Source organism: Ochotona curzoniae, unplaced genomic scaffold (genome assembly GCF_017591425.1).
Source record: "Ochotona curzoniae isolate NIBS_2020 unplaced genomic scaffold, NIBS_Ocur_1.0 contig_1014, whole genome shotgun sequence".
Lineage (NCBI taxonomy): Eukaryota > Metazoa > Chordata > Mammalia > Lagomorpha > Ochotonidae > Ochotona > Ochotona curzoniae.
In genome coordinates, this window is record NW_024464920.1 from 30,919,252 (window position 1) to 30,932,107 (window position 12,856).

At 42.6% G+C, this 12,856-nt stretch overlaps 1 protein-coding gene across 1 annotated transcript in view; it reads right to left on the minus strand.

The window, feature by feature from the left end:
- Positions 1-1,841: 1,841 nt before the first annotated feature.
- The window catches only part of IRAK3 (interleukin 1 receptor associated kinase 3), a 55,049-nt gene continuing 44,034 nt past the window's right edge, over positions 1,842-12,856 (minus strand). The window contains exons 9-13 of the mRNA XM_040982233.1: positions 8,262-8,460; positions 7,955-8,017; positions 7,702-7,866; positions 6,249-6,804; positions 1,842-3,045 (exon numbers count right to left, since the gene is read on the minus strand). Coding sequence (XP_040838167.1) covers positions 6,331-6,804; positions 7,702-7,866; positions 7,955-8,017; positions 8,262-8,460 — 901 coding nt within the window. The 3' untranslated portion in view covers positions 1,842-3,045; positions 6,249-6,330. The remainder of the gene's footprint in view (positions 3,046-6,248; positions 6,805-7,701; positions 7,867-7,954; positions 8,018-8,261; positions 8,461-12,856) is intronic.

A 12,856-nucleotide genomic window follows, 5' to 3' on the forward strand; every position in this document is an offset into this window, starting at 1 on the left:
ATGTAGGTGCAGGGTCCCAAGACTTTGGGCCGTCCTCGACTGCTTTCCCAGGCCACAAGCAGAGAGCTAGATGGGATGCAGGGCCACTGGGATTAGAACTGGCAGCCATATGGGATCCTGATGCGTGCGAGGACTTTAGCTGCTAGGCTACTGCTTTGGGCCCAACCCCAAGTTTTAAAAAAATTATATGCATTTTTAAAGCAGCACATATTAATAATACATATTTATAGGGAACAGTGTGAAATTTAAAAACATGTTTGCCGCTTGCAATGGTTTAAACCACGGTAATTAATATATCTATTCCCTCAGACATTTGCTAATTCCCTTTTTCTTGGGAACATTCAAATGCTCTCCATAAATTATAGAAATATTCGGCTATGGGTTGGAGCTGTGGTGTAGTGGGTAAAGTCACCTGGCCTCCTGCACTTCCTATCCAGGTCCTTATTAATGCACCCGGAAAGCAGCAGAGGATGGCCCAAGTCCCCAGGGTGCTAGCACCGGGGTGGGAGACCTGGAAGAAGCTCCTGGCTTCGGCCTGTCCCGACCTCGGCTATTGCAATTGTCTTAGGGGTGAGCCAGCAGGTGGAAGATTTCTCTTTCTTTCTTTGCGTAATTCTGTCCTTCAAAAATCCGAAGGAAAAAAAATGATTGATTTATTTGCATCCTCACCGACGTGTTGTCTTTTTCAGAGTAGCCAACTCGGGCGGGGGGCTCACTCACTGTCACATTGAGTTGTGTGACTATAGGACGTTGGGCATTTTCTCATATGGTTGCTGGCCATGTGTTCGTTATTTAAATTTCTTACATGTTCTGCGTATTCATCTGATGAATGGCTTACAAATATTTTTCTCATTCTCTTCGTTCATTCCAATTCCCATTCTGCCGAGTTTCTTCTGCATTTTAGAATCTTTAGATTGATGGGATCTAATTGTCTTATTTTTACTTTTGTTGCCTGTGCTTTTGGAGTTATATCCAGAAAAACATGTCCAAACCAGTGTCCGCAAGTACGTCCATGCTTTCTTCTGCCAGTTTCATGGTTTCACATCTTTAAGTATTTGATCCATCTTGAGTTGGTGGTTGTACATCGCAAAAGGACCTATTTTCTTCCTCCTGTCTATACCCTGTTTTCACAACAACAGATGTTGAAAATCAACTGACTTCTAAATATGTGAATTGAATTCTGACCTCTATTCTGTTCCAAATTGTAGAAGTAATTTTTTTTCTATTTCTATGAAGAATTTGATTAAATCTGTACAGCATTTTAGCTAGCATGGACATTCCAGAAATATTAATTTCAATTCATGAAAAACTGTGATGCCTTTCCATATGTTTGTGCCTCTTCATGTTCCTTAATCAGTGTTTTGTAACTTCTGTCGTAGAGGGTACTCAGTTCTTTTGTTAAATCTATTCCTAAACCATTTAATTTTTGCACTTACTGTGAATGGGACTGCTTTCTTGATTTAGATTTTAATGTATTTGAAAGATAGAGTAACAGAGAGAGACAGAGAGAGAAGTCTTCCACCTGCTGCTTCACTAGCTAAACAGTCAAGGCAGCAAGGCTGTTGCAGGCCAAAGCCAGGTTCAGGAGTGCTTCTGGCCTCCCACATGGGTGCAGGAGCTTAAGCACTTGGGCCATCTTCCACTGCTTTCCAAGGTTTATTAACAAGGAGCTGGATAAGAAGTGGATCAGACAGCTCGGTTTCAAACCAAGACCTGTAAGGGATGCCGGCATTAAAGACGGAAGCTTAACTCACTATGCCACAAGTCTTTTTTTTTTTTTCTAAAGACTGCCAATCCCAATAGTCTTTAACAACAACAACAAAAACAATAATAATAATAAAGATTTACATATTTGAAGGGCAGAGTTACAGAGAGAGGGAACAGAGAGAGAATGGAAGAGAGAGAAAGTGATGACTCACTATAGGGTTACAGCTACACAATAGGACAAGCATGAAACTTGCTGACTCCTTCCGCAACTGTAGAAGAACCGTCAGAGAAGCTGAGATCTATGACCCTAGAATGTTTAAGATTTAGTCATTCGAATAGTAGCTTCGTGAGAGCAGCAATCTCTGTTGGTTATGAACCTCATCGTACTCCTAGATACTAGAACTCCGCCTGAAACCAAGGAGGCTGCTGACAAACATTATTCAGTGAGTGGATGGACAGATAATGAATTCACATCTAATGGCTACCGAAACATGTGGGTGCTATAGCAGAGAAGCAGGGTAGCACAGAGGGCACACGGCATGGTGTATCTACTAAAATTTGTGGAATCAATAAGTGATATCTACATATATCTTTGTAGGAGCTTGAACTTACAATGTTTCCTTTGTTGAATGTGAAATAGAAGAAAGATGACAGGCTTTGAAATCAAACATTCATGGCTTCAAATCCTGGCTCCTCCAAATATGGGAGGACCTGTGCCAAATGGCATAATTTTCCTAAGCCAGTTTCCTCCCTTACATGGTGAGGTAAACAAGATGGCTTAGAGAGTGGCTTTGAGAACCATATAGGAAAATCAAGCCATGCTCCAAACCCTCACTGCATCTTTCTGGCTCCATAGATGTAGCAGAGCTGTGCATCTTAATTCCTTGGATAATTCATCTGAATAGTGCTTCAATGATCTTTTGTTTCTCTTAATCCATTCTGCAAGAAGCTTCTCTAAGAAGCCTTCTTCACCTGTTCAAAAAAACCTCAATTACCTCTCCCCTCTCAATTTTTAGCATTTCCTTCCAGTTCCCTTACTGTGTGTTTCAAATAGCAGAGACCATGGAACTTGGAACATGGAACGTGGCTACACAGTAACTTGGCCAAGGCAGATGCCTAATATGTGTGAACATTTAGCCTAGTGGTTAAGATATCTGTGTCCCACACAGGAGTACCTGGGTTTGATTTCCAGCCTTGGCTCCTGACTCCAGCTGCCTGCTAGTGCAGGTCCTGGGAGGCAGCAGTGGGGAAGGGTCCTGCTGCCCGTTTGGGAGAGCTGAACTGAATTTCTGGTTCCTTGGCTTTGGCCCGATTTCAAGCACTGGATGTTACAGACATCTGAGGATGGGAACAACAAAAGTTAAAAGGATATCTTACTGCTGATCACCTCACCCCTATATTCTCCTGACCTCAAACCCCAAGAGTTGTTCTACAGAGGCTGATGGGCCATCTCAAGGAGCTATACTATTATACACTGAGTCACAGGTCATTGCAACGTTCAAAAATTCTACAGAATTTATTGCCAGAAATTCCATACATATTTTAGAAAGCATCATAATATGTTGTTTATGTTTTGAGACTTGTAAGATGGGACAGAAGCCCCAGGAAGCATGCGAAATAGAATCTTCTTGGAGGATTGTTCCATGGTACTTCATAAGATGGAGATAAGTTAAAGTCTTTACTAATTCATGTTTTCTGGTCCAGGGGAACACACGAAGGCTCATTTTCATTTCTTCCTGTAGCTTAGGCTCCACATAATGAAACCATGAATGTATTCTCTTATCACCGAGAGACACAATATTTCATTCCTACCAATCAGCAATGATTACTGCAGCAAATCTGGCCCACATGACTGCAGCATCCAAGAGATTTTAGCACTTTCCAGCCATGGTGGCCTCTGTACAAAATCACTAATCATGTCATCTCCAGTTAATCAAATGTTATCTTTGAGATCTCCAAAACAGCCACACCCTAGGAAGTAGTCTAGCCAACATGCTCAGTGTCCAACGGTATTCCAGAGCTCTTATTCTATGTCCATCAGCAATCGGTGTGTTAGCATAAATGTAAAAAAATGAGATGAAATGGATTGTTTTATACAAAAGAGACATACAACGTAGATGGAAACGCAGAGTCTACCGTTTGAAAGCATGTCGCACGTGGACATCTCAGTTGCACAAGCATCATCAGAGAACTTGTTGGAAACCAAGATTTGTAACTCCTGACCTACTGCATCAGAAACTGGGGGGTGTGGATGGAGATTTTTAAATAAGCCTTTAAAAACATTCTAAGTCATGTTTCCATTTGAGAAATCCTGCCGTAAGGCAGTTGGGCAAATTCAAATCAACAGAATCCCAAGGGATTTCACAAGGAAAACTGAGTGGGCTCGGTGTCAGTCACAGCTCCCCTAATGGCCCTCCTTTAAAGGATGGGAGAAGGCCACAGATTCCAAGCGAAAAACAGTTGGAGATAGCGTCAGTACTTGGTGATCTCTTTTGTGAATTATTAGTGGCAACTTCATATGATTTCGGGCTAATTTTTGTAATTTAATAAATAAAAATACTTTCAGATGACATCTCTATGAAAAGCGAAGTCAGAACAGTTTGCAATAAGTTTTAGTGACAAGGACTTTTGCTACTTCCTTTCATCGATGTGTATATACAAGAGTCATCAAATTAGAACAGGTCACAAGGATCAAATTAAAGTTCAACCTGCCCCACTAGTCCCAGCATGTGGCAATATGTGCGCATTGCGGGCACTGATGTGATAGGATGATCAGATGGGATGCCAGCATGGGGAGACAGGTGTCACACACACCTGCCTTTGAGTCTGGATGCTCCCAGGGGGCCTCTAGGGACTGATAATCCTGCCTTTCTGAATAATTATTCCTCTATGTTCTGCTAACCTGTCTGATTCCTGAAGAGTTCCTTCTCTGATTAGTGGTTCTTGGACCCAGACTCCTCCTCAACTACACCTTCGTACTCCCCATCCCCAATCCAGAAAGCGCGAACCTAATCCTAGAGGTCTACCCTTTCATGACAAGCTTCCTGTCGGGGAGATTATTTTTATCCTCTAGAAATGGCTTGAATCCATAATTCTATGCAGTATAAAGAGAATCATTAACCTACTTTGCTAATTTACTCAGCAATGCTTATTATAACAGTTTTTTTATTACATAGGTTCATAAAGATTATTCAACTTAATTTTCAAGGAAACACCTTCTCTAAGCAGTACAACATGGCAGGCCCAGAAGAAATGCACTCAGGGATTGTGATGGAGTAATGGCCCCTCGAGACATTCAGGTCATAATTCCACACCTGTGAACATGGTATGTTACAAATGATCAGATTAAGCATCATCATGAGCTGGGGAGGTTTTTCTGGATTAGATGAGTGGACCCAATGCAATCACAAGGGACCTTTATAACAGACAAGCAAGGAGGTCAAAGTAAAATAAGAAAAATATAAAGCAGATGCCAGAGAGAGAGAAAAAAAGAGAGGGGAGAAATTTCAACATGTTATATTATAGGCTTGGCAGATGGAGGGAGAGGCTGTGAATGGAACAGAAAAACTGTAAAAGCTGGAGAAGTCAAGGAAGTGAATTCTCTAGAGCTTCCAGAAAGATGACAAAGACTTTTGAGCTCTACACATGAAAAATCATTCATTTGTGTTACTTTAAGTCATTAATGTGTGATAATTTGCTAGACCAACGATAGGGAGTTTACAATCTAGTAAACGGATACAAGCAACTTCAGTATTGTTTAGAAAGTGACAAGTACGAAATAGACATACTAAGACATTTCTGTGGAAATTCTGGTAAAGTGAGGACTGGTACCCAAGATGGGATAGGACTTTCTCTGGGGCAGGTTCAGGAAACTGAAGGAGAGAAGGCACAAAGTTGGAGGGCATTAAAAAACCAAAGAGCTAACAGGCACCTGTGGTCAGGTGATTTGTCAGGCACAAGCATTCCTTGAACAGAATTTCATGTATTTGATACAGGATATAATAGCTATTCAAGTTTGTAGAAAGAAGAAAAGACAATACAACCACAATAATAACCAATAGCTTCACTGTATGTGCTAAGGGACCCTAAGAGCTTAAACACAGAAATACAGATCTTAGGTAGAAATCCCTTCTCTTCAGAGTATGTCATCGACAGGGGTGAATCTGGCCCATCTTCAGAAGGACACTGAGGAACAACCAAGACACAAAAGCAATTCTTTCAAAAGAGATCTGTTAGCATTCACAAACCAGACATTTCCCACAATCCAGGCAGAAAACCTACACCAGATACCAGCAAAACGTGCTCAGCACATAGAGGCTCTGAGAAGGCAAGGAAATTCGGTGCCTTTCTAGTAGTTTTCGATCATATTGTTTGGTTGAAGTCAGAAGTGACAATCTTGAATAGTGCTGAATGGCTCACATTTAGCCTGGCTTTGATTTTGCAGGCAATTATCCTGATAGTTTTTGAAAGTAACTCTGTTGTAGTGGTTGAGAAGAACAGAATATATATATATATATATTCATACATATATTCATATATACCTGCAACATCTTCCCAAGCCACCAGCGCCTGCATTCAAAGAGTGTAGGCGACAATTGCTTTTTCTTTATCTTTTGGTTACCTTCACTGCTTTTTATACTCTTCATGTTTGGTCCAGAAAATCTCAGAGGAACAGCTGGTCTCCACTGGCCTGCTCCTCCAAGAAGGGTCTGCAGCATCTGTGGAGGAGTCCACGGGGATCTCACAGGCCCCTAAGTCCTGGGAGGGCACTCCATGCTCTGGGAGCCATTTTTCTTCACAACAACCAGGTGCGGTGCAAGCACCTTCTATAACTTTGTTCCCTGGTTTTCTGTCCAAGCCCAGAAAGGTAACCTCGGACTGGCTGCACTCAAAAGGAGTCTTCTGAGTCATTCTCTTTTCCCTCAAACCTTTAGCACGAGGTGGTGAATAGCGATTCTGGTTTTCATCATCTTCCATGGGAATACTTGGTACATTGTCCAAGAACAGAGGAGAGGGACATCGGAAGGACTTAAGAGATGTGGGGGGATCGTCGGCAAAATACAGGCTGGCTTGGGCACTTTCCAGCGTGCTCAGGACCTAAGGAGCGAAGAAGCAAACCCACACTGAGTTGAGCTTGAATAACTCCCCTCTCTGTACCAGTTAAACGATCATCTCATTTCCATCAAAGTTAAATATAAGATTTTAAAATAGAAAGGATTTTTAAAAAGTTACTTATTTTTATTGCAAAGTCAGATATACAGAGAGGAGGAGAGACAGAGAGGAAGATCTTTCATCTGTTGATTCACTCTCCAAGTGGTTGCAACAGCTGGAGTTGAGTCAATCCGAAGCCAGGAGCATTTCTGAGTCTCCCACATGGGTGCAGGGTCCCAAGGTTTTGGGCTGTCCTCGACTACTTTCCCAGGCCACAAGCAGGAAGCTGGATGGGAAGCAGTGCCACTGGGATTAGAATCAGCGACTATCTGGGATCCCAGTGCATTCAAGGCAAGGACTTTAACCACTAAGCTATTGCACCAGGCCTGTGAAAAGTTTTTAAAATACAGGTGTCTGAGTCCTTTTTTCCTTATTTCTTGAATACCAATACTCAGGTGGGGGCCAGAAACTGTATTTTAAGAGAGGTCCCCGAGGCACAAGCCATATGGAAATGTCAGTTCCAGCCTCGCTTGTCCACTTCTGAGCCAGTTTCCTACCAACGCACCTGAAAAAGCAACAGATTGTAGCCCAAGTGCTTAAGGCCCTGCCACCCATGTAGGAGATTAGCATGGAATCCTTGGGTTCCGGTGTCAGCCTAGCCCAACCTTGGTTGTTGCAGCCATTTGGAGAGTGAACCAGCAAATGGAGGGTATTTTTTTTTTGGTATCTCCTTTTCCTCTCTGCCTTCCAAATAAGTAAGTCAATATTTTAAAAACCAGTTCGATGCACAATTCATTCAATTTATTTCCCCACTGTTCTGACTAAACCCATGCATACACACACCTCATCCATTGACGGCCTGAACTTCGCTCGCGTTGCAGCACACTGAACTGCTAGAGAGAACATCTTGGCAGAGAAATTCCGAGGACAGGGAGATACTTTTTTATCCAGAAGTGAGAGACATGAGTCAAGGCCCCTCTTCTCCATCAGTTCCATAAGCAGATCGCGCTACGAAGAGAAGCACACAGCCCTATCATATAGAACCACATCATAAAAGTAACCTAAAGATAGACGCCAACATGAAGGCAGCTCTTACCAGCTGAATATGTTTGGGATCATCTAACACCACTCTACAACCTGTTAAAACTTCCATTATTACCTAAAAGAAATGTACAGAAAGTGAATGGCGCATGTTAAATTTAAAGACACAATTTATTGCAACAGTTACTGATAAAAACTATTTTATATTTTATTTCTTCATCGATTCTATAAAATTAATACATATGATGGTGAATAAGTTAAGTCTAAACTTTACAAGGTTTTTCTTTGAAGATGTGTCTTAGAATTTAGAATCTTCCTGGCAATCGCTTCTGCTCCTTTGCTAACTGGTGGTCAGTACTTACAATCCCAAAGCTGTAGACGTCTGTCTTCACCGAGAGTCTCCCTTGCCTGATGTACTCTTCCGGCATGTACCAGAGATGTCTGCTATTGCTGCTGGCCGTGCTGATAGCAGAATTCTGATGTTCAAGGTGGCATCGGAAGTGTGCCATGGCAAAGTCAGTTAGTTTGGCTTCACAGTGATCATCCAAAAGTATGTTTGCACTAAAATTGTGATCAATGACAAACTAGATGAAACATCAGAAGGCATTTCCATGAAAGATAAAACGGCAATCCCACCTTCTTGTGTGGTAAAGTAGAAATGACAAAATAAAGCTAAAAATAGGTCCCCTGAAATAGAGAAAATTTCTTTTTCATTTTGATTAAAGTTTAAGCTCAAGTATTGTATAAAACCTAAAGCAAAACCTTGACATATTCACAATGAACATTTCAAACTTATAGACATGCATAAGGACATGGTGAATAAACCCAATGATTTGTCAAAACAAAAAGCAATAGACAACCAAAGTTCATGCTTTTACACTTAAATAAAATGTCAATTAAGTTTTAACTCACTAATAAGTGTGGTGCATGGAGTTTATGCTGCACAGTGCTTGGCATAGAGCTGTTCACCTGGAATAATCTCAGAACTATTTTGTAGGCCCTGCCTTAAAAAGTCTTACCCATTTATTTCATCTTGAGGGCTTTATTTATTGTCTGTGGATCTTACTTAAAGTCTAAGCATCTACAGAAGCAAAGACAAAGTGCTTCTAGTCAATGATTACAGACATATTTTAATCATCATTTGACATCATGGCAGGAGTTAAGTGTTGGCACCCTTTCCACTTCCAAAGGCAGGGACAGAGGAGGAGCCAAGAGGAGGCGGCATTCCACATGGGGCACATTGAGGGGCAGGTCGGGTCTGTCTTCTCTCACCGACGTGAGACCACTGGCCATATAAAACTGCTTCAGCCCATAAGACTCCGTGGGAAAGGAGGAAAGCAGTAGCATGTACAGACATACAGGGAGTAAGAACTGTACCACCTGGCCTACGGTACTGCTGAATAAATAGTAACTAAAATTAAGCTTATTAACAGCTTATAAGAAAGCAGACACATGTAGGCACATATCCGAGTGCCTGGATTCAAGTCTTGACTCACTCCTAACTTCTTTACAAAGCCAAACTGATGAGAATACCAGAGAATTTGTGAGACACCTAAGAATCTCTGAATTTTTTTCTGATTAGAAAAGAAAAAAATAAATAAAAGCAACAAGAAAATTGTAATTGAATCCATTTCCCAGTGAAACTGGGAAACCACCTTCGGCAGTTGATGAGTCACACTGCTGTGAAAGTCAGGCAGGGTGAGCTGGGAAACCACAGACAACATGCCACACACCAGCAAACCACAGAGGACCACAGGTCCGTGGGAGGTCATGGACAGGATATGAAATTATTTGAGAGAATGCATTTACACACTGACCAGTGATATCTGATGGAAAGCCAATTCATTTACCAGCAGACTTTAGTGTTCAACCTACATTTTTGAGCCCAGTGATTTACTTGGTTCTAAATAAAGGTTAATAGTAGCAGAGGAAGAAGGACGTCCAGATTTAGGGAAGTGGAAATTGCAAACAGCACAGGAACAATCAATTTCTAACCTAATTTGTCTCCCTGTTTCAACACAAAGTATGTTTGGCTACCACAGAGGTTTAACTGAACAGACTCACCCTGTGTTGTGAAAACAGACTGATGAAAAAAAACAAAATGGGGCTGAAGTGGGCACAGCAAGCTAATTCCTTCCCTGCAGTGCTAGCATCCCTGATGGGTACCAGTTCATGTACTGGATGCTCCACTTCTGTCTGCTTTCTGCTTATAACCTAGGAATGCAGCAGACAATGGCCCAGGCCCTGGGCTCCTGCACCCACATGGGTTAGTTCCTTGCTCCTGGCTTCAGTTTGGCTCAGCTATAGCTGTTGTGGCCATGTGTGGAGTCAATTAGAAGATCTCTCTCTCTCTCTCTCTCTGTAATTCTGTTAAATAAAAATAAATACATCTTAAAAAATAAAGACAAAACCAGTAGAACCACAACAATACAACACAAAGAGGCAGACTGTTAGCTATGATAGCCATCAGAGACAGCTACACACACACACACACACACACACACACACATCAACATTGGTCTACACCTTGGATTTAATATTCCCACATTCTTTTTTAATAGATGCATTTATTTTATTTTTATTGGAAAGACAGGCTTACAGAGACAGAAGGAGATAGAAAGATCTTCCATCCCACTGGCTCACTCACCAAGTGGCTGCAATGACCAAAGTTGAGCCAGTCCAAAACCAGGAGCCAGGAGCCTCCTCGGGGTCTCCCACGTGGGTGCAGGGTCCCAAACCTTTGAGTCACTCTCTAATGCTTTCTTAGGTCACAAGCAGGAAGCTGGAGGGGAAGCAGAGCAGCCAAAACACAAACTGGCACCCATATGGCATCCTGGCACATGCAAGGCGAGGATTTAGTCACTGAGCCGTTACATCGAGGCCAATACTCCTGGATCCTGAATGACCTATTTTCATAGGATTTTTACTGTAAGAGAGGCTATCACCTCTCTAAAGTATTCTTTCAATAGAGAGATCCCAGGTGGTTCACTGAATAAGTGAAAAATCTTAATCCGGTGGTGACATGGAATCCTGACTCTGGGGAGATTGATTAAGAGGGATTTCTAGGACAATTATTTTTGGGAACTGAATCCTCAAACAACAGCTTCTTGGTAATGAGGCTTGTTCTTTTTGCTCACCATTTTTGTCTTCTTTCACTGAAACTCCTTGTCCTTAAACCTAAAGAAAGATTAAATACCTTCAGCTTGTTCCCCAACTTACAACTTTGTAACTACATGATGATACAAAAGTGATACACATTTAGCAGAAGTATCACTTCCAGCTTTGAATGTTGAGCTCTTCCTGTGCCTGCAAGACACGGTCCAATGCTCTCTCATGACATGAAGCAGCAGTGGCAGGGAGCACAGCACCCAGTCAGCCCATGCCCATCGGGGGAAGACCACCTGTGCTCCACAGTGTTCTATGTTGTTGGCAGTTTCTGGATTCTGGTACTCAGTAAATGATGAGGTATCTACACTTCATTACAGAGCAGCTGTTGTGTCAGATGATTTTTCCCAGTTGTAGGCCAATGTAGGCATTAAAGTATGTTTGAGTAGGCAAGGTGAAGCTATGATATTTGGTAGGTGGACATATTAAATGCATTTAACTTAGGATATTTTTGGCTTCACAAGGGGTTTACCAGGACGTAACCTAGGATGTAAAAGAGAATCTACGGATGCTAATGCATGATTTTAATTTAAGTGAGAAAAATGCTCGCCATGTAAGAGCACATCGTGTGTGTGTGTGTGTGTGTGTGTGTGTGTGTGTGTGTGTGTGTGTGTGTGTGTGTGTGTTCTTTTTGGAGAAGCAGAGACAGGCAGACCAAAAGGGATTCCATCTTCCAGTTCGTTCCTCAAGTGCCCACAATGGTTGCCCTGTGCTGGGACTAAAGCCATGAGCTAGGGATTCCATCCAGGTAGGTGCAGGAGTTGCTTGACCCATCACCTACTGCCTCCATGCGTCTGTGTTAGCTGGAAGCCAGGTTCAGGAGCGGGAGTGGGGAATACAACCCACAGGCATCGTAACAGGCTAAATACCTGCTTCCTAAAGCTAACACAGTTTCACAGGAGGTTATTGGTGTACCCTTGCCTAGCTCCTCATTGTCTGATAATTCTTGGGAAAAGTGAAGACTTTACCTGATTTATCCCAGACACAAATAACACTCATTGGCCTAGCTGGCACATCCTGAATAACAAGACACATGTGCTGTCCACTTCATGGTACCCCTTGCTAGATCCCCTGCCTCCCCTCGCCAGATAAAACAAGACCCAGCACCACCAAGGCCTGCAAATTATGGGAACATTTGCACACACACACTTCTGCACCTCTGTCTGCCTTTCTTCCTCCAGGATTAATATGAAGCTAACGCTCTTGACTCCTATGTCGGATTGCAGAATTTTTATCTTTCTCCCCCCATTAAACTTAGGTAGGACCCCTGGGCCCAGTGTGGTATCCTAGCAGCTAAAGTCCTCGCCTTGAATGTGCCAGTTCTGATCCCGGCAGCCCCGCATCCCATCTAGCTCTTTGCTTGTGGCCTGGGAAAGTAGTCGAGGACGGCCCAAAGCCTTGGGATCCTGCACCCATGGGGGAGACCTGGAAGAGATTCCTGGCTCCCAGCTTCAGATCAGTGCAGCACTGACCGTTGTGGCAGCTTGAGGAGTGAATCATCAGATGGAAGATCTTCCTCTCTGTCTTTCCTCCTCTTTGTATATCTGACTTTGTAATAAAAATAATTTTAAAAAATCTAAAAAAAGAAAAAAACTTAGGTAGGCCCTAGTGACTATAGAAGAGTTTGTCTGCCTCATTGGTGCCTGATAAGTTTAAACTCACTCTGTAAAGGAGCAGTCACTGCACAAGGCTTGGGAGCAGCCCAGACCAAGCCAGGTTATGATACCCGCTGGCATCGCCTGGGTCGGGTCTTGGGGTGGGCCAGCCTGGGCTAGCTCATAACACCCACTGG